The 23,650-nt window shown below is 40.8% G+C and overlaps 1 protein-coding gene across 1 annotated transcript in view; it reads left to right on the forward strand.

Moving 5' to 3' along the window:
- Positions 1–23,650, forward strand: part of FNDC3A (fibronectin type III domain containing 3A) — a 76,671-nt gene that overhangs the window by 6,511 nt on the left and 46,510 nt on the right. The window contains exon 2 of the mRNA XM_053456290.1: positions 11,261–11,401. Within this exon, the coding sequence (XP_053312265.1) occupies positions 11,282–11,401 (120 nt within the window). The 5' untranslated portion in view covers positions 11,261–11,281. The remainder of the gene's footprint in view (positions 1–11,260; positions 11,402–23,650) is intronic.

Here is a 23,650-nt window from a genome sequence, read left to right on the forward strand (position 1 = left end):
CGTCTTTAGGGTGTTACGAGACTGTTTATTTTCTTAGAATATGCTATGACTGCTTGTTATGAGGTTGCCAGGAATTATCTTGATTGGGAACCACACTGCGGCACACAAAGTATGCTTATTAGGTTTTTTATTGGAGTTTAAAGACGTGTAATATTGTTTCTCTGAAGGGCATCGCTATCCCTTCCAGAGACGATCAGCCTTACAGTAACACGGCATCTGCAGGGATTCCCCCAAACCCGGGGCTATGCGTGCTTTCTGTGGCCCCTGGCAGTAAGTGGTGCCCACCCGCTTCACGTTCCCCCAGGCCAAGCCCCTGCCTTTATGACCCCCGAGTGCCCCTTAACGAAAGCCTTGGGGCTGCTTGGCTTATATTTGTAAATCATATACTGTATATGAAAATCTGTCATTCCCCCGAATATTTTATTGTTTTATATAGCGCCATCATATGCCGCAGCGATGTGCAACAGGTAAATATAACAAGTAGTAAGTAACATAACCGTTGGACTTATCGAAACAAGCGTTAAGGAGGACCCTGCTGAACGAGCTTATAACAGGAGTTGGGGTTTATTACACAAGCGGTTAAGGAGGCATTTGTAACTTCTAGTTTCCCTGTAACTGTCTGCGCTGTGACATGCGCCACTTCATATCGCTAAGGTAATTTAATATATATGACCGCCTAAACCAACAGAGCTTCACATCCTACCTGAGCGTAAGCGTCTTAACCGTGCCAAAGCAAACATCTTGTGTCCGGTTTCACCAGGATTCACTCGCTGAACTTTACGCTCTAAATGTCAAAGCCTTTTTATGTGTGTGCGTTTCTGATTTTTCTGATATGGTATGCGTGTGCGTGTGCGTGTGTGTATGTGTATATATATGATGTATTTATATAATTGTAACCTTTTTTTATTTTAGAAACGTTTCTTTTTGGGATTCTCAACCAGGTGAAAATGAATAGCGAGTTCATCCTTTGGTCTTGATGATCAGTTTTGGTTGGGGTTTCTGCTAGCTGTGGGATCGCTACTAAATCTAAAGAAAGACATCGGCCATTTTTATTTTCTCCACGGAAGCAGGGGCTGGTTTAAAGAAGGCTTTGGGAAGTAACCTGCTGCTTTAAATGTTTTTTTTTTAGTGCTGTATAATTAAATGATGCTCATTTTGACCAAGATCAATAAAACATTTAAAGTGGACTTGTCATCCAAAAAGTACATGTCTTTGGGAGCGATTCCTGCCCGTTTGGCTGGGGTATTCTTGTTAGGCCACCTGGAACTCTTGCAAATTAAGTGATTAAAAAAAGAAATACTGTAAAATGATGATCTAATCACTGAAACCCCCCTCCTATAAGTGAGACCCCCTCCCCCCATATACATAACCAAAGAGCACACCAGAGTGCAGTGGAGCCGACTGACAGTGTAGTGCACCATGAGTGCGCAGCGCCAAGCATACCTCCTGCATGTCAGGGAGGGGGGAAACGGCAGAATCCCTCCATGCATTTTCTAGGGGCTGGAGATGGTAATTTAAAGGGGACACTCGGTTATCATAAGCATTCTAATATACGCATTATTATGAATATTCTCATAATTGTTTAGCACAGGTAGCTCTCGGGTGCCAGCTCTCGGGTGCCTGCTGTTTTGTGCAGGTAGTGATTGCATGGAAGTGACCTTTACAGCCCTGTGGATATTCTTGGTATCTGAAGGGTGTTATAAAACGTAAAGCCGGACCTTCCTCCTTCCTGGCTGGCAGCCTTTTCCTCAAGACAAACACCGGTTAAACCCTTTTATCGGAGGACTCGGCTAATGTGTAATCCAAACCCGTACTTTACCAGTGCCATATGGATACATTTTGATGCCTGTGGCAGTCACTGGGTAATTAATCCTAGGTAAGGTAACCAGAGAATCTTTATAACTTTGCGGGGCAGCGATAATTGTCTCTGCCTCATTTTTAATGGCAACTTCTTAGAATATAATTTGGGGCTTTTTATTCCTGGTCTCTCATATGATATGTATTTGTCAGTGCTGCACCTCGGGGGACTCCTAGCTGTTGTTTGTGATGATCGGTATGTTTGCCTTGGGTTCTTCAAAGATTTGGGTGATCTGAAATCTTTACGCAATGCTCTTATTACAGTCTTTAAGTCCTCCGAGAATAAATTATGAAATTATCATTAATGAATTCTGCATGAATTAGAATGTGTGACTGCCAGTTGAGGAGTTATAAGTGCTAAATCATCATATTTCTTTCATGATCCCTCAACTCTCTGCTTTTCTTATACGTTCTGTTATTACGAGTGTAACATTTTAAGTGTTTCGTTCTGACTTGACGATGGAAGGAGCTGCGCCGCATATTTACGACTTCCCGATACTGAGTGTCCCGGAACCTGTTTATTTTTCTTCCAGATAATCAGCCCCTGGGTACTCCTAATGCGTGCTTTATTCTTTATTTATATTTACTAGGAAATTGTCACCATCAGCTTCCTTTATTTAAACTATGTGTAGCTTTTGCTATTTCTTTGTAGATGTTTTTGACAATATTTGATTTAAAAGTAACATTTTGGAAGCGTTCTAGAACAGTGATGGGCAACCTTTTTGGCGTGGTGTGTCAAAAATCGGCAAAAAATCGAGCATAACTCGCGTGGTGTGTCACTTCGACAAAAAAACATAATTTTGCGCAATTTATAGTTTAAACTACAAAAATGTATAATTGCAATATATAATAGTATTTAATAAACCAAAAACAAATTATTTAACATACCTGCTTAGTAACTACTTACCTTTCAGGAGTCCTGCGGTGGGGGTGCAAGGCCTCTGTCTCCCAGCTCTGCCACTGTATGGAACAGTATAGAGTGATGGGAGTTATGATGTACTTTAGAGCATAATTATATAATGAAAAATACATTGGAAATGGTGCAGCATAACACCCATCACTCTCACACACTTACCAATCCACACTTACCAATCCACACGCATACCAATCCACACATATACCAATCCACACACATACACCAATCCACACGTATACCAATCCACACGTATACCAATCCACACGTATACAAATCCACACATATATACTAATCCACACACATATATACCAATCCACACACATATACCAATCCACACATATACACCAATCCACACACATATACCAATCCACACACATATACCAATCCACACGTACACCAATCCACACACACACACCAATCCACACACACACACCAATCCACACACATACACCAATCCACACACACATACCAATCCACACACATACACCAATCCACACACATACCAATCCACACACATACCAATCCACACACATACCAATCCACACACATACCAATCCACACACATACCAATCCACACACATACCAATCCACACACATGCACCAATCCACACACATGCACCAATCCACACACATACCAATCCACACACATACCAATCCACACACATACCAATCCACACACATACCAATCCACACACATACCAATCCACACACATACCAATCCACACACATACCAATCCACACACACATACCAATCCACACACACATACTAATCCACATACACCAATCCACACACATACACCAATCCACACACATACCAATCCACACACATACCAATCCACACACATACCAATCCACACACATACCAATCCACACACATACACCAATCCACACACACACCAATCCACACATACCAATCCACACACATACCAATCCACACACATACACCAATCCACACACACACCAATCCACACATACCAATCCACACACGTACACCAATCCACACATACACCAATCCACACACATACACCAATCCATACACATACCAATCCATACACATACACCAATCCACACACATACACCAATCCACACACATACACCAATCCACACACATACACCAATCCACACACATACACCAATCCACACACATACACCAATCCACACACATACCAATCCACACACATACCAATCCACACACATACACCAATCCATACACATACCAATCCACACACATACCAATCCACACACATACACCAATCCACACACATACACCAATCCACTCTCACTGTATGCTTTCCTACCTTTCCTCTTTTCTCCTTACAGCTCCTCTTCCTTCTCTTCGCTCCTCTTCTTCAGTTCTTGTCTTCTTCCGGGTCAGAGGGCACAGACAGCGGGCGCGCGGATCGCAAGGGAGCGGTATCGGAGGTCTTTAACAGACCTCCGGCTCCCTTGAGTGATTTTAAGCCGGGTTCAAGGGAGATCCTTGAACCGGCTTAAAATCACTCAAGGGAGCCGGTGGTCTGTTAAAGACCTCCGATACCGCTCCCTTGCGAGCCTGCTCCTCCACCGGCCCGCCCCCCGCTAGGTACGCTACTGCACGTCCCGCCCCCCCCCCTTTTTTTGGGGGGGGTGACACGCGCAGGATTTCCTGCGATTCTTCCTCGGCTCCTGCACGGCCGCCGAGGATGAAAGAATCTATGCTGGAGGAACGGGTCCTCCAGCACAGATTCTTTCATCCTCGGCGGCCGTGCAGGAGCCGAGGATGAATCGCAGGAAATCCTGCGCGTGTCACCCCAAATGGCTACGCGTGTCAGCACTGACACGCGTGTCATAGGTTCGCCATCACTGTTCTAGAAACATAAAAACATACAATGTTTCAGCAGATAAGAGCCATTTGGCCCAATTTCTGAATCCATTTCTTATTCCCTGGCCTTATTTTATAGCTAGGATATTCCATGCATCCACTACCCTCCCAGTAAAGTAATATTTCCTGATATTACTTTTAAACCCGTGCCCCTCTAATTTAGGACTATGTCTTCTTGTTATGGTAGTGTTTCTTCTTTTAAATAAACTCTCCTACTTTAATGTGGGGATTCCCTTTAAATATTTCAATGTTTCTATCATGTCCCCCCTGTCACGTTCCTTCCTTCCAGGCTATATAGGTTAAGATCCTTTTAGCCTTTCCTGGAAAGTTTTATCCCGTAATCCATGAACCAGTTTAGTGGCCCTTTTCTGAACTCTCTCCAAACTATCTATATCCTTCTGGAGATATTACCCCCCCCCTCCAATGCTGTGTTTTACGCAGTGACACAGTGACTTAATAAGACACTCGCATGATCAGTGGTCTGGTTTTTTTAGGAGGTTGTTGCTATTCCCCACTTTCCTCTAATATGTTATGTCCCTGATGTATCCACCTTCCCTGTTACCAGTTTTCTCCCTCACACGGTGAACTCAAAGGGTCCTCAAGATCTGGAAAACAATCTGTTGTGCTGCATTATTCAGTCTCAGCTGCTTAAAGACGTGAAGTGAGGTGGAAGTGCTGTCCTGGTTGGGGGGGTATAGTCGATATAGGCGTATCCTATATTGTTGACTGGTGTTGTGGGAGATACATGTCTGTGTCATCAGCACTGGACCTGTGGACTTCCCAAACCTCCCCTTTTCATCTCTCACATCCACTGTCCTTCCTCCTTCTTCCCACTGCCCTTATTTCTGCATTTCCTCTTCTCAAGCTATGCTTTTCTTTAACTCTCTTCTCTCTCTCATCAGCAGCCCTTCCTCTGCTCCACACACAACATGATCTAGCAGCTCATGTTCTCTTTGCACACAACAACATTAAGCAGCCCCTCTCTTCTATGCGCACGGTGTGATCAGCAGACCCCCCCCCCCCAGAGCATTATTAATGGCATCCTTATTCCTCCTAGCCTGTACTGGCAGTGGTATACAGCAAAGGTTGAATCACAGCGCACCCCCCCTTAAGTCCTGCTCAAAATAATTGACGTGTATATATATTGAGGGTGTGCTGGCCAAGGACAGTCCTCCCTTGTGTATATGGGCCAGCTATTCTGCAGATGGGCTGCTACCCTGGCCACTTTAGGCCACAAAACGTTGCTCTGTGTGTGTGTAATGTTCTGTTTTTTCACGTATTCATTGTAATAGACTCTAATGCTTTATAAGTGCAGTGTGAAAAGTAGCAGGCATACCTAGTGCCCTTTCCTGCATGTCGCTGCTGAGTGAGAGAACTTGTGGATGTTTGATTATTACATGTTACAGGGCGGTGGGATGTATTCTGCCTTGTGCATTTCTCTTCCCATTCATTATATGCTGTGCCGTGAAATACGTTTTTTTTTTTCCCGGTGTTTATTTTTTCTTGGTCCCTTGTTTTCTGCCATTGGTGACGGCTACTGCGCCGTTCCTGAGAGTCCTCGCTAATCAGATTTATTGTTGCTGGGGGGATTAGTAGGGAGCCCTAACTGTGCGGGGATCTCTGTTTCAACAAATATCTTTTCCTGCCCCAGACAAAGGAGTCTCCGCTCTGAGTGCCTTTTGTTGGAGAAACGCAAACATTACACGCTGCATTGTGGGGTCCCCCGCAGTACCACGTGGGGTCCTGTCCCCTTTGAGAGGTTTAATGAAATGCATATGAATATTTTATCATTATATCCACTTATTCCAAAGCAAGTCCTTTATTAAGATGTAAATAATACCCAGTTTTTTGATATGAGTGTCTTGTATCTGATTTTTTTTAATGCCTTTTAGTAAATATAAAATTATTGTAGCCGGAGGGAGATCCTACGGTTTACAGTCCACTACATAGATCCATGTTAATTGTGTTTATGGATTAAAGTAAGTAACTTACTGCAATAAAAGCCAACCCTATGTGTCTACCGTGGGGCGGCATCTTCTTTTTCTCAAGATCAGCAATCGAAAACTAGAGGCCCAGAGGCTTGATGGCAATGTAAGGAATTAATACTTTGCTGAGAGGGTGGTGGGGCATGGGACAGACCAACGACTGATTAAGGTCTGAATCTTTACATCAGGAGAAATAGGCAGAAGAGGTGGACTGAATGGGTCTTATCAAGTCAGTGAGTGACATGGCTTTCCTGAGAAGGGTGCGTTCCCTCACAGACTCCGTGGGGTCACAGATAATATGCAGCTGATGTCTGCTATTCTGTAAACTCATTAATGTGCCTATCGTCGGGTGAGAGGCCCAGAACACATGGAGATTCTGCGCTGGTTATTGTTGTATTGCTCCTACTACAAGAATGCCCCAGGAAGCTTCTTATGGAGGATGACAGAGGTAGCCTTGGCGTCTTCAGTTGGGTTGGTTTACGACGGGACAATGACATTAGTACTTTTAAGCTGCTTTTAAACTTTTCTGGTGCCTGCGTGGGTAACCAAACGCAGTCCAGGAAGGACAGCACATTAGATTTTCATTTCCACCATTATTCAGTTCGTAGTTCTTATTCATTATTTATAAAACAGCAAAGGATATTACCACGAATTAAACTTATCTTTAAAGTTCCTTTCTTACAACATCTATTTCTTTACATAACAAATGGGAACTGTCACAGCTTTTAGAATAACTCAATCCCTTGTGTTTTTGTTTTAGAGAGATCCAATTTATTGTAAGCTTGCGTGCGGCTCATCCTAATATACATATATATATATATATATTATAATATCCATTTACTCACAAAGTCCATTGCACACCATTCCAAGTTTCCCAAGCCTGGTGCTAGTAACCAGTAACTGTGGAAAGTCAGAAATGACTGAAACATTGACTTTGTTTGAATAAAGAAAAATTGTTGATTTAAAGACCTGGAGTGCTGACCATCTCTTGAAAGTGCTTTATATATATAATATAATATAATATGCGCTAAATGAAAGATAATTTAAACGTTTACCTTGTAGGGTTATCTGATCAGCTTTCTGTCTTAAAATTCTCTTCCTCATCCTAAAGGCTGCTGGAACTATCAGGGAGAAATAACTTTTTAATCCGCATATATTTCATTGCACATGGTTAAGTGTATAGAACTTGAAAAATTGCTTTTGGGAGACGTGAAATCTTTGTTTGAAGGTGAAGCTCTCACCGATGTTATTGTTACTAGTATAAAATTGTTGCCAGATATCAACAATCAGTTGAAAAGTTGAAAATCAGTTTCATTTAAGCTAAAAGGAGAAAAAATATTCTTTTTGCATGGGGCAACCCCTATTATTTGGTAGCAGAGTAGTCCTAAATTATGTGTCTTCTGTCAGTAAATGTAATGAATGAGATCTGAAGAGATAACTGCATTCATGCACCCTTTAGGATCTAATGAATGCATATTGTATGGATGTGAAGTGAGTCATTGCTTTAAAGCAGGTATACTGCAAAACTGATAAGCATGCAAAGGGGGTATTTTATAATAAGTTAAAATCATCGTGTGAATGATAGCGGCAATAACCTCATCACTTTGATGTGACAGGCTGAGCAGAAACCTCTTAAAGCCGTTAATTAGTATTTAGAGTGTCACTAATCTTCGCCTGCTGTCTTTTCCATGTATGCTAAAGAGGGCAGAAATACACTTTATTACCGTACTTTGCTGAAAGAACATTTTTGGATGAATATAAGATATAGTCTATTAGATTTACTGATTATTCACAAATTTTTAACATTTTCATTTTATTCATTTGTGATATTACATTGGTGTAGAGCTATTCTTATTAAATATTAACTTTCATTAAGTGCTGACACATTAGGTGTGATCAGCTGTGAAGGGAGTCATCTTCAGCCCTCACCAGGAGATTTACGGGGTATCTGTAGGGTTGCTAGTACACAGATACATGCTTCTGGAAGTGTTGGCGCCAGAATGGGAACACCCGAACACCCAAATGCTCTGGGTATACCCATAATACTGAACGGATTAGCTCGGAACCAATGATGCTGCCAGTCCCGTTTCCCAGTCATTGGCTCCTTGGCAATGCATATAACTAACAATGTACTACTAAGTACTATGGCTCATTAAGATACGTTTTTTGATTATATAAGGGTACGGATTTCTATTAAATTGCTGATAACACTCAAGATAGGAAGGGATGCTTTAGTCTTCTAAATATATCCGATAACATATGGAACGTATACAATACAGTTGATATGTCGTTCCAAAAAAAATTATTCATACTATAATAATATAATAATAATCTTAAATCAGTAGTCCAACATTATGATAGTAACAAACTAAACAATACATAGTAACTTTATATACATTAAAAAATATAAATATACTGAGCAAACCAGAGAAAATATATATTACATGCCCTGTTACAAGCATTATTTATCATATGTGTGTTTACATAGCGTGTGAATAGAGTTTCAGGGCAGGATCTTTTTGAGTCATGGGATACACGAACAGTTATGGCAAAATCATGTTTCAGGATGTATTATTTATAAACTATTGAAATGATATGCATACGCTGTGTTTCCTATATTAATCCTAAAGGGCAACTAAACTGCGCTGTTTTTCCCTTGCCGATGTGAGTGGGGTTAATTGTTTATTAAAGAAACACTTCTGCCCGTTACCCTGGAACCGCGCATCCGGGAACCTTGATATATTCAGACTGATGTGCTGGGAATTGCCATAGGTTTCACATTCGCTAATTAAATAATTAGTATTAAAAGCCAGATGGTCATTCATATGAATAACAGCAACACATTGGGCACTATTTGGAATGCTACTGTTATAATGACAAGTCAAAAGCCAAGTGTCTTAAATAAAATGATTTTATAGGACTCTTTACAATGCAAAAAAAAATGTATATAGTCATATAAAAACCTGGTTAATTTTTTGGTACACCATATGCTTTTGGTGTAAGCATGGGACAAACTATGGTATTTATCAGTATAGCATAAATAAAGGTCTGCGTGGTTAAACATTTTTAAAATGGTGCATTTGGGAAGATATTTGGAAGTTTTATTACAATTTTCATGGAGCCGTAGCATTGTATTATTCCAAATTTATTTTCAAATGGTTGCATGTGTTTTTAATACTGTATTGGTCCTAGCCCTCCTTTAACTAAAATTAGTTTTTAGTATAAAAAGATATGTTTAGTAAAATGACTGATAAGATAATGTAGGGCATACGATGGGTATTGAACTATGTAATATAACAGTGTTATATATGTTATTATCATTATAAAAGGAGGGGTCCCAAAAGGACATGAGTTTCAGTTAGGGGTAAGTGATATACAGACCTGTCTAATATGTAATATATTATATGACTTTGTTACTAAATGCAACTTAAGCCTGAAAGCACCTCTTCACCTACTAAATCAGTTTGTATTGGTCCGTCTATTCTATACCCCTTGAATATATGTATTGGAAGGAGTGCTGTGTAAATTGTTACCCCATGGTATACGTATGCCACAGACGGCTGCATCTTTGTTTATCACAGTTAGGCAATGATAAGGATAAGGTTATAGGCATGCGTCAAACCAGGCTCGCTTCTGTGTTTCTTTACCAGTAAATAATGGAAAGAATGTTTCTCGGGTTTGCCTTTCCTCTTCTAGGTTTTTCAAGGTAATTCAGTGTCCGTGGAAGGAAAAGGGGTGAACGGAATACATTCTTATCATCGCCTTATTTGATCTTACTGTTTAAAGCCATTGGAAAATTATACCTTTAATCAAATTACCAAATACACTTTTAGAAAATTAAATACTTGTGTACTGATTGGAGCTGATAACCATTTGACATGAGGAGACGTTATTAAAAAGGAAGTGTCAATGTCACAGCTTTGGCTTAAAATGACTTATAGCATGTGTTTTATGTGAAAGGCAGTCTGTGTAATTATTTGGGAGATGTGAAGGTTCATCACATGGGAACTGAAATTTGTGGGACAAGTTTCTGGTCAGTCCTGAAGTTCTCTCTTCTCTCTCTCCTCCTTTTTATCCCATTTCTACAAAGGCTGCATGAACCAGTCAACAACAATCAGCAACTTAACGGTGCAGAGATAACATAATGAGAATAAACAAACATGTCGACCATGTAGCGCTAAAGCCTTTTAAGAAGTAGTTTATCTTACCGCGGAGCTGCTGAAACGTGGTTAGGGAGAATAATAACATGAACATATTGGGGAAAACACAGGCATCTGTGATATAGATAGAAATAACCCAAATAGATAAATATTTAAATTGGCTATGAAGACAGACTGGCCAATTAACAGCAGAAATACTGGCAAAGAAATCAACCCGCAGGGAAAATGGCAACCAATGAGGAGGAGGATCTACTCTTTCCATGTTCTTCCTTAGACTATGTAGTATCTGCTTCATTTATTACTTTCATGTATGAGTTCCATATGTATTGGGACAGTGTAACAATGTCTTAACACGCGGCTGGTTTATCGAACTGCTTGACAGGGTAGCCCATTGTCTAAAGGCGCCATTAAATAGAAGTTGGGAGTCAATCTTTTGTTGTATATTTCTTTTAAGTGTGTTTGTTTCCTCTCTTTCATCCAGTGGCTGAAGCTGATCTTGTAAATGTATGTGTTATCCACAATGGCAGATCACCATCCTCCGCCGCTTGACAGCACTCCGCTCCTGTCTACCGAGATTCCTCTTCTGCCTGCACCGATTGTGAATGGAGAAGGAGCACAACAGGTAATACAACCTGTATATACTATAATGTGTCTTATGGTCTCTGTCTTACAAAATCGTACTGTGAATGTGTTTATTTCTGTAGTTTGCAGGCTAGAAACACGTGAAAAGCATCAGGGCTGCAATCCGGTCCTTTTCTTCAGCTTTATTTTGGCCCGGGCTGTTTGCGTCTCTACTGTAAAATGTGAACTATAATTCATTGGAAACCAAGAAATCTAGATCTCTCGATTGCTTCCTGGTCTCTAATTTCTACTTCTGTTTTATAACACATTAAAAATATAAAGCATCGCCCTGCAATCCCAGCAAGAACAGAGGTTTGTCTGGTGTTTTTTTTCCCCACAAAACTGTGTATAGTGTACATTAACACTAGTTGTAATGAGGCTTCAGGAGAGTGTCACTCAAAGTAATATTTCTGAGAAATGGAACATTCTGTTCTCAGGTGGCAACAAGTGCTGCGGCATATGCCGCCCGTGACACTCTGTGCCTTTGTTAAATAATTTGATTAGCATCAAACAAAAGGGAGTTACATGATTGCAAAGCATAAAACGAAGGTCAGAGTGAGCGGCTGTATAAGATTACCTATAATGATAACGCTACAAGTTGATTGAATTGTGTGTTTGGGCTTCTTCCCGTCCTGTTTCTTCAGCTTTGATGTTTTTGATACGTGTACATATAGTGTTAAGTGTAGCATATGTACAGCTGTTGCATATGGCAGAGGGGGTTGTTACTTGTGTGTCATGTAAATATACTATTAGAAGTGCTTTCAGTAGTCTTCAATAACTTCCATAGAATGACACAACTTCTTGATCTCTTAACTGTGAGGGCGATGGACACCCTCCAAGCACAAAGTGCCCTTCAGGAAAGTAGTGAAGGAAACCATTGCAAAAATAGGCAATGCAATAAATTCTGAATAATCTCTGTGTTTAGCAGGGAGTTGAGATGGGCTGTGCAGTCTGTTCTTTGGAGATGTATAAGATTGTTGGGTTGCATTTCAGATGACATTGATGTATCTATAGCTCTGGCATGAAGCAAATGTAGGGAATTGCAAGTCTATATAACTTAAGAAGCTTCAAAGATGATTGGGTTTTGCAGGATCTGATCGCACTCATAAATTATACTGTGGTTTGGTGACTCAGGCTTTTCGATTTTTTTTTTTTTTTTTTTTGATTATGGAAACAATTAGAAAAATGGCCATTTTTGTGAGTGTCTTCCTAAATGGTAACAGGAAGGAAGCAAGATAATATTTGAGCTTAGAGATGAAATCTGTTCATTCTGTCTTATAAATGCACTCTGCGGTTTAAACACCATAAATAACATTGAAAAAACAGGAAAAGAAATGCACATTTGAAGAGTTCGCTTTACGGAGTTGTCACAGAGATAGGAGGTGCAGTCAAGTGTCTACAGCAGACCTAACAAGATGCAGGTGGTGTTGTGTCCATGTTCAGAGCCTGAGGTATCTTCTTTGGTTGAAAGGCTATCTTGCCTTCTCCCTATATAAACAATAAGACATAATGCACATTGAGAGATGTATTCACTATTGATCCTGAACGTCCCTCACGCTTTTTTTTTTTTTGAAAGGCTGGTGGTGTCCATGCTAGATGGTGACAGTTCCCCTTTAAGCCCTAAGTAAAGCCAGATGTGTCCCTTCTTGAAGGGATGATACTGAAAGCAGTGTCAGTTCTTCTTGTACTTGGTCAGTGGACTGTAGGAGTACTTTTTAAGCATAAATTTGGTCTATTATAATAATTCATTGCCTACTTTACACGAGGCTTCATACAGTAGTTGGGTAGGAAAGTGACTTCATACATTGTGCAGAGATGTCTAAATATTGTCTTCACAAAGAAGTAAGCTATAATTAGAACTGATGCTCTGTCTCCCAATTGAATTTTTTTCTTTGCCTTGTTATACACAGTGTCAAAAATAGTTATTGCAAGGATAATTACTGTCTACTGATAAGATGCTTGGTATATTAGAAGGATTTCAAGGAAAGCAATGCTAAGAACGCTGGTTCTTGTGTCAAGTCTTTAGCTTTCATTCTGCATGCAGTATTTAAATCTCAATCTTAAAACCAGAAGAACATTTAGGTTTTTCTTTATCTTGTTTGGCTGGCAATATTTTGTTTCATGTTTTTGCAAAAACATTTTGTGAAATTTGGAATATGAGGGTGAGCTGAAAAATGATCCTTATATCGTACTCTCCAGCAGCCGGTGGATGTCTGCGCGATGCTGTCGGCACTTCCGCCAGGCTTCTATGGTGGAGCACCTGCGTGACATAACCTTCCGGTGCTCCACCATAGAATCCCCGGTGCAAGTGCCGGCAGCAGGGGTTGTCTAAGTGCATCGCGCAGACGTTCACCGGCCGGTCCTGCTAGACACCAGTTAGTCTGAGGTTGCATTGGTAAGTCGGGAGGGGGGGGGGTTTATCTGGGGGGGGGCAGATGGGGCATATCAGGGGAGGACTTTAAAATGGCTATTGGTTTTCCAAATTTCTGTTTGTATATAACATATACTGACTAACCGCATAATAGATGCCAAAAATGTTAAAATACATATATTCCTATGTATTGGCTAAAATACTGTTTTTCCATTCTACTAATGTGGATTTTTTTCTTTAAAAATTAATTTTTCTTTAAAATAGCACCAAATGTTTAGGGTGCGACCTATATTCGAGCCAATGCGGTATATATATATATCAACAGAATATGGCGGGATTTAAAAAGAACATCTTGGTAGGCTGACTTTTTCCATCACTTTTATCAACAAAACCATAGGGCTTGATGATGGTGGCAAAATTCCATGATGCCAATGAGTGGGTAATGCTTAGCATCGCCATTCCCTGGTCTCTTGTGTGTTGGTGTAGAAAATGTATTCCTTTGATGGTAGCTCTCGTAGAAATGCCTGTACATCACATCTGCAACATCTAAAGCCACTTACAAAGGGCTCTGGGAACAGATGCATGGGGCCCCTCGTAATCGGGGAGGTTTGCAGATGTTCCTCCTGCAACCCCTGTAGATAGACCCCTGAACGTGCAGTTCCACTAGCTTCTTTTGGTTCTTTTCAGCTGGACAATTAAAACGAACATGAAGATTATTCCCTCTGTTGTGAATGATATGTTGACATTATGGGGTTAAAACATTTTGGCCTTTGAATCAACAAACATTAAAGGCAGCTTTTATTTTTCTTCGGTGGAACATCTTCGTGGAGCGTAATCTCTCATCTCCGTTCTGTACGTTTTCTCAAAGGTTATTTTATGTTTGTGTTTTAAAGACTATCTTATGGGTGTATGAAATACCATTACATAAGTTATGGTGGGTAAAAGGTGATGGAAACCCTTCCACTTAAATTTAAGGGGTAGTAGAAGTATTATTAAACACTCATCCACAGACACCAGACAAGCCAGAAGGCTTGTTTTTCCCTCAGAAATCTCATGGTGCTGCCGCAACCACAAGGGATTCTGGGTAGGCGCATAAGGTTAACAATTATCACCTTTGCCTCTATATCCACTTTATACATGGATCCCTTGAAAGTAATTGCCCGCTGTACAAGACAGCACCATGAGATTTCTGAGGGAAAAACAAGCCTTCTGGCTTGTCTGGTGTCTGTGGATGAGTGTTTAATAATACTTCTACTGTGGGTGTATGACAAAGACAAAGCAGATTTCAGCGTGATGGGTAAATTTGAAGTAAGATATCTTGCTGTGACATAGTTGTGGAAGGAAATAATGAAAGAAAAAGCCTTATTTTATCCAGAAATTATTGGGGCACCTCCATGAACAAGCACAACAGGAGAAGTTCTCTCTGAATAGAAAAATAGACTTATAATGGAAACCAGTTTTGGGTTTTATTCTTTACAAGTTTTTTTTTCTTTTTTTTTTTTTAAATCGGCTGGACACATTTACCGTATTTTTTAACTTATTACTATTTCTAGTGTTTTAGGAAATATAGCTTGTCGTTTTAGCCCTCTGTCCACTTAGTGTCAAACGGTGTACCCAACCTGTTTGGATCCTTATCATCCCATGCTTTTTGAGACACTATCCCTTTGTCCAAAGATCTGCTTTGATGTCCAGCTTTTGGTCGGCCAGACCTCTCAATCGCAGGTCTCTCGCATCCTCTGCATGACCGGTGGAATCGGAGAAGGAGGACGTGACATCATAACCAGGTGTTCTGCTTTGTGAGTTTCTCAAATAACCGGTGAACTTTGCCAAACGATTAATCAACTTGAAGGTCTTATCCACTTCCTTACATTGCATCTAAGCCTCTGGCCCTCTTAATTTTAGACTATGACCTCTAACATTTCTCCTCCTTCTGAAGTTCCTCCTGTACTTTGTTAAATCCCTTTATGTGTTTAGATGGTTTTATCAAATCTCTTCTCGCTCTCTTAGATATACACATTGAGCGGCACTATTGTCCGTCTGTTTGCCTTAAACTTCTTCCTTAGTTTCACTGAACTCTGATATACCTCTACCTTCCTATTTCTGAGATACTTGGCCCCTTAAGTGCTGGGAAGGCAAGGAATGTTCTCTTATACATGGCGACCTCCTTTAGCACTTAAAGGGACAGTTTACTGTCCCTGATAGCAAATAAATAATTTTTATGCCCAATCCATTAGACAAACACCCCGACTCCTTTTCCTACAGTCTTGCAGTAAACTAAAGAATGGCTCAGTCGCAGTCACCCAGTCGGACACTCTGACTAACAAAAGCCTTCTTTAACAGTGATTACAGAAGCAACCCTGTGTACGTTGACTGTTTTTGCCAGTACCTTCCTTTCCCTTTCATCCGACCATGAATGCGATGACTCATACTTTACTTTCGACATTTGGGTTTAGTGCGCATTTCTCTCCCATACTAGAGGTCTGGTAGATTAAAGAGCAACTTCCAGACCATATGTAATCCTCGTACGCAATAAATATGTAACACCAGACAGGTGTGATTAGCTATCTTGGGGAAAATGCACTTACAAGTAATTGAAAAAATATATTAATTTTTCTAGTGTTCCTATGGGCTTATGTTACGATAGGACTAAAATGAATGTTATCTGGAGGGGAAAATCTAAATCCTATGTTCATCTTCCATTTACTGTTTTAGTGCTAGGCGTACTCAAAATAGGTGGCCCTCGATAGTCCAGCGATGTTAACAGACTTCTCTGCATTCTCAGTCCTTTACAATTTGGCTGAGGATTTGATGCAATCAGCAAAAAAAATCCAGTATAATTTATGAAATGCTCCAGCTTTTATAACGAATTCATTTTTTATATTTTTTATTGCATATCAAAATGAAATAATTTGTTTGATTTAATGTAAGCTCTAATGGAAACCAATATAAAATACTAAATTTGTGATTTATGAAACATAACACTTCCTCTATCTTAATCATGCAGAAAACTGTAATTGTATTAATATATTCACCACCTAGACTCATATGCACATGCCTGGGAACTTTCAGGAATGGCTCACCCTGGGACCCCCCTCCCCCCCCGAAAAAACAATATGTCTGATATCGTTGCATACTGTGGATGTGTCTGTGTATATGGTATGTTAGGTGTTACGTGTGTGTGTGTATGTATATGTAGAGCTGCCCCTGAAAATCAAAACACCCACCCATATCATTATTCATTCCAGTCCCCTCCCAACAATAGTTATCTACCATATTCACACCCCCACCATCATATTCTTCTCCAACATCTTTTCCATCCCCTACCATTATCGCTCCAATATTGCACAACAACCATTCCACTCCAATATAACTTACCATCTTCATCTCCCTCAGCATGCCCCCTTCATATTCATGCAAACATATCTCTCCCCTCACCATCCCATTTACCGCATCGGAGTCTACAGTGCTGTCACGCTGTGTGCGTCGGATATGACATCATATCTATTGTAGCGCTGACTGGCAGGTGCGCAATGGGAGTTTCAGAAGATCTTTTGCCGTAGTCGGCTCAGATCTCTTTTTGTTGCCACATGTATAACTGGATTGCTATCCCCGTATGTCAGTGTAGCCCTGCTCACAGGTCATCGGCAGCGGTGACCCGAAGCATTGCCCCCTTCACCCTGAGAAACGGTATATAATTGAAAAATATGTGCAGATTTCTTGAGAAATATGAAGAGTCTCAAAGTGTCATATTCTTGTTTAAGTTCGTGAGATCTGTAGGTTGGGGAGGTCGATTGGAAGTCAAGGTATAATTTTTTTTTTTTTTTAATTTACAATCCTGACCTTTTTCTTTCTTGGTTGTCTGCTGTACCCTAGGAAACTACGCATGTCGTCTGGAGCTTAACGTCATCTGGCATGGACTCCTGCCAGGTTTCGTCCGATTAAAGCACTCTGTATTTAAAGGGGAAGTCCCATGAAAAAAAAACTTGGACCATAAAATACAGTGCTGTAGACAGTAATGTGGTGTAGCATTGATGAAAAGTTAGATTTCTTTCGCTTTGCTCCAGTAAGCTTGCTTTAGCAGCAGACCTGGTGGCTGCCATTGTAGCTTATATGAGTGTTTAAGGTTACAGAGCGCACTTACTCTGTTCCGGAGTAAATAGAGGTTTGGGCTCTTTCTACAGCTCATCCTCATATTCCAAATTTCAAAAACATGAAACAAAATATTGCCAGCCAAACAAGATAAAGAAAAACCTAAAGTCAAGTTAGGGATGCAGTGCTTACACGAATGGCTGCTGGCAACTACTCATCGATTTATTTCTGCTCACTTTTCTATCACAATTTAAGGAAATACCAAAGCTTTAAAGTTTGACTGATAAAAAAAGCCATTGGTGTGCTCTGTAAAACATTGACATGCACCTGACACCGTGACACCCATAAACTAGGCAAGCACTGGGGTAGTGTAAAAGTCCACGCTAGGACTGCATGTCTACACTAAGATCGGAAAGCAGCTCCTGAGAAAATACAGAGCAGATTTTCTGCATGAAAATAAAATATTCGTAGTGGAATTGAGTTATTAAATATAATTGGTTGCCAATTTGGCATAGAGAATAATTTAAGTTTTTTTTTTACATACATACATACGGGGGGAAAATCCTACTTTCCATTAATTTACCTTTAAACAGAAACGTTTTACACCCACTACTAGGATAAAAGTGGAAAAATGGGGCAGAATAATAAGCTTTATTGCCAATGTGGGCAATACCAAAGTCCTACCGAGAGTTTAGTGTCTGGGCATAGTGCGGGATCCCCAGACGATTCCATATCTGGGGATCAAAATACTCAAACAAATAGATCTCCTGCACTCCAGTGTCCCCAATCTAGCAGAAAATAAAGTTGGAATCAAACAGGTGAAGAAACCTGCATCCCAACATTTTTCGGGGTAGAGCGGCTTTGCTGAAGTTTCCCGAGGCTTTTGTACAATGACGCCTGTATTGCTTATGCCCCAGGATTTCAACTGTTGGACCACCTTTTTTGGAAAGGCAGAAGGGCGAGAATCACTCTTACGAGACTCTTGTTTTCTGCTCTTGGTCAGCTCAGGGAATAAATACATTAAATACCTTCCTGGACCTTTGACAAGATTAGAAACAAATACCCCAGCTTATTTGTCCTCCTGACGAAATATTTTCAAGTCAGAAGCTGCTTGACATCCCTGCTTCACTCCTGGGGACCGGGACATCCCGCTTGACAAACTCGTACACGAGCCGCAAGGCAGAGACACTCCACCGCATCTATATACCAATTTATGCAGCATACTGATGAGGGGAATGCATCATTAGACACGTCATATACCATCCATACAACTCTCTGACATCCCTGACGCAACATATGGATCTTGACTGCCCTGTACAGAGACATGACATTGACAATCTCCCATCACGTCTTTTTTAAAATGGGGCATAAGAAACTCAAACTGTATGAAATGCCACACTCCCAATGCAGATCTATACCATTGCCTATGGCAATGTCTGCAAATACAGCAATTTTGGATAGACACCTCTTTTATTAAACATTGGGTTTGCCCTGACAACTGATTACTCAGAAGATGGCAATTTTAGGCGTGTAAGGGCAAAAATGCGCTGCTCTGAATATTCCCGGGTTGCATTAATGGATCGAGTGCACGCCTTTGACCATAGCTCTATTAAATACTAAACCGCTAAATGGATGGAGTGGTTGGTGGCTAGCTTAGAGAGCCAAGAACCCCAACGTTCTTCACGATCGGGGCTGGGTTCATTGACAAGCTGGACAACACACTTAATCTCAGATTTACTATTCATATTGTAATCCTAACTAACCATTGATCTGCCATTGTTGATGGAGAAAGGAAGTTGTCTATCGCTATTGAAGATGTCTAGGGCTGCGATATGGCACATGAGGCATTTGCCCGTGGAAGAGTTTTAAAGACTTATGTTTAACTTTGTGATGTTTCTAGCTGATTTACGGGTATAAAAGGATTAGGTAAATGCTGAAGGGTATCGGATAAAGGTGCAGTCCCCAAATTTGGGGGGATTTTGCTTGGATGTAGTTTGGAACTGGTACCCAACTGTATTAAGGCGTCCATGGCAAATGTTACAAGCTCCATTTACAGCTCAATGGGGGTAACCTGGCACATCACTGCCTCACTGATAACCCCTCTGAAACTGGATTTAATACATACGTAAAATGATTTTATTTTTTAAGGATTCGAGCAACATTTCCTCCAACCCAGACATACTTTTGGATTTCGAAACCTTAAACCTTGTTGGATGCCCCTGACCTTGGATAACACATCACTGTGGTCCTGAAAGGGTTAATGGTGCAGATTCATATTTCTCAGTGTAAAGCAAATCTGCTTCTATGTTGCCTGCCAGCCATGCGTACGAGGCTCGCCCTGGATATATGACAAAATGCACAATCATGGCTTTGCCCACCCGGCTCTTGACACTGACCAAACTACAGAGCGCCTGTTGCCATGGCAGCCCTGCTATGCCTCTGGTAGGAGAGACGAAAGCGGAGCGGAAAATCTGACTTTTATCTGGAAATCAGCACTAAATATAAGATGTAGCGTTACATGGGTGGGGGGGGCATTTGGATGCTCTAGTCCCCTTAAATCCTAACCTTCTGCTGGCTGACGTTGGCTAATCCAGAAACAGATGCTGCTGCGGCGATTTGTTGATTTAGTTTCCATGGAGATCTGATGCATTCGTCTACAGCAGGAAGCTCCCCGCACATTGGCTGCTTTAATAGGAAGCAAGTCTTGAGGTAGGTATTGATGACTGCACTGATAATTGCTCATACCTTTTAGCATTCGACTTGCCCATACATTATCCATGCTCCGGGAGATAAGACACAGCGAAAATCCCGTCCTATCGCAAAACTGGATGTGGCTTAGTTTGTTCTGTTCGGAAGGAAAAGGCCCGATGACCTAGACGTCAGTGCTGCTTAGCTCACGAAATAGTGAATGGAAGTGGTCGAAGATCAGGAGCAGAGTCTTCCTGCAGCCTTTGTCAGCTTACAGCCATCTCCTGGGCGAACAACATCAAAGGATGAGAGCAACAGTAAGTGGAAGTGCCGTGCCTCATTGCAGATGCCGTTCGCGCAAGCTGCCCGATAACCCTGCCGTTAATGTGCTTTGTATAGGAGAAGTGGTGCAGGCAAGGAAGCGCTCTAAGCGAACCCAAGACACTGCATGTAATTCAGGTTTCCCCAGACTTGGGTGGCGTTTGCCATTGTGTCTGGAAGCATCCCTGTTGTGCTTTCGCTCGGTTTTGTAATTAATGATTCACTACATTGATGCTCCTCCGGTGCCTCCTGTTAACCCTTTATCAATGGCACCTGCAGTGCTATAGAAAATGGTTCTGTCTTTTCTATAGTGTAAAATCTGATAGTGTTAAACATCCAAATATATATATATATTCTGTGTCTTCCACCCGGTTGTACTCGGAGGGTTAAAGTACTTTGTTTTAGGAAGTGGTTCTATAGAAAGCTCATTCTGCGTATGCTTTCAAGCTTTAACCAGCGTGCATTTTATTTAACTAACTACACCACTATTATTAGTCCTTTTTTTTTTTTTTTTTTTTTACCTTGCGCAATAGAATAATAGTAACTTGGAAGTATCTGCCTCAGAATAAAGCTGTGTTTTGTGGATGCTGCAAGGACTGACCATTAATGGCGCAACTTATTTATTTTTCGTACAAGCCGTCGAAAGGTATATTCATAGGTTTAGATATACGCTCAGGAATACTTATGTACCGTAATATTCAAGAAACCATCTATAAAAAGTATTCAGAGACAACAAACTGATCATTTATATTTCTTTCAACTAAGCAAAATCTTTTTGATTCTTTTCGGAAAGTCTCACCGTTGAGTTATTCCAGCATTTTTCTCTAATGTATACCTTATGACAATATATTAACACGTTGGGGTAGAAGGCAGATCTTGGCTCACCTGTTGCGGGTATGCTTAGTGCAGTGTAGAGGTCCGGAAATATTGTCTGGGGGCTTGCAGTCTGCGGTATTACAACTTTTTTGATCACAACTCCCATCATCCCCGAGCTGATTGAGGGTGTTCGGATTTGTGTTCCATCGCCAGTTGGAATACAGATCCTCAGTGCTTTCTGGTGTTCCTTTTGCTGGAAAACATTGCCCCCCCTATTGATTAGCAGTCTAATAAATGAAGGTGAGTGCTGCTTTCATTAGCATGTCTCCATAATGACAGCCATTCTGGAGGGGGCGGCATTTTCCCATGCTGTGTGTGTTTTAATGGTATGCTTGGTTACAATTTGCACAGCGGTTCCTAGATTTGCATCTGCCAGTCTCTGTTGGATATAATGCAGTGTTTGGCCAACACTTGTGTAATCTGACGAGGGGGGGGGCTCGGGATTGTTAAGTGCTGCGTGATTTCCATGGGTGGTTAAGGGGGCTTGAATATGTATGATCCGTGGCAGCCCAGTTCACGCTCATGTTTATTAATGTGTAGTAGCTTGTGGCACAGCGTAGCCGGCTATTTAAAGATTTCCGTAGTCATAGAGGGGCAAACAAAGCCTGAACAGATTAATATGATGTCTCATCTCTCCTTTAGTTGGGATAACTTTGGAAGCTAGTAGTTTATTCCACTTAACTATAAATTGATGAAATCTTTTCTTTCCATTCCTTCCACTCTTCCTTCTTTTCTTCCTCCCGTTTCCTTATTTCCACCTGTATATACATGTCCCTTGGCCCTTTCCTTGAACCCCTGACATGCAAAAGACTCAATCATCCACTCAATTGCCAAGCAATATAGATACTAAAACAACATTTTATTTGATTAATTATACTGGATTTATACTGTCTATTCCGGCAATAACCAGGGCCAGACAGATTAATGAAGAATGAAGACATTTGTTGCAAGACAACACTTTTTTTTTTTTTTTTTTTTTTTTTTTTTTTTTTTTAGGAGCCAGTTTAATATTATATTTTTTTTCTGGATTGTAACATTGTAAGCACTTTGAGCAAGGGCCCTCTTTAGCTATTGTTTCCATAATAGCAAATTGCTATGTGATACACTACTTGGTATACCCTGCTTATCCATCGTGCAATAAATAACAAATATCTATATTAACACTGATCTGTATATAACAGGCAACTAGGAGACCGTGAAAGGTTATGCCCGACGGCTTCTTGGCTGCTGGAATTTTGCTGGCAAAGCCTACAAGAACACTACACAACTCCTGGGAAAGCCGTATGAGCATAACAAACTTTCTTTTTTTATTATTATGAAGCGCTTTTCAAAACACTTGTAGCTCGTGATCATTCACCTCCATGATTATAGCACACTGAGCTATTTCATATGTGTGAAATCTGAATACCATAATATGAAATATAATATAAGAAATGCATTACATTTGTGATGTTTTTAATTATAACTCAATTATGACATTTAGTCATATGGCAGAATGGACCTAAAGGGTTCCGCCATTATTATTGAATAGCCTCGCGTGTGGTGGTACAGCTAATTTTAGGCCAGACTAGATGGGCCAGTGACTCCTATCTGCCATCAACTTCTGTTTCTTAATCTCCATTCACTTTTAAGAGTGGCAATTAAATCCTTACAAAAAAATTCATAGCTGACGGATTGAAACTTTGGTGTGGATGGAACAATGAGACGGCAAGTGGACGTGCCATGGCATCACTCAGTTGTTCATAGGGTTCTAACCACAGTTGCTGCGTCTGCTGCTAATGCAACTTAAAGTCTCTTAAGAATGAACCTAGAGAAGCCTCAATACCACAGAACATACGCTCCCAAGAACCGGACCCTCTTATCCTTCTGTGCTAGTATTTCTTAACCCCTTAACGACAATCCACG

This window comes from Spea bombifrons, chromosome 2, assembly GCF_027358695.1.
Source record: "Spea bombifrons isolate aSpeBom1 chromosome 2, aSpeBom1.2.pri, whole genome shotgun sequence".
Taxonomy (NCBI): Eukaryota; Metazoa; Chordata; class Amphibia; order Anura; family Pelobatidae; genus Spea; species Spea bombifrons.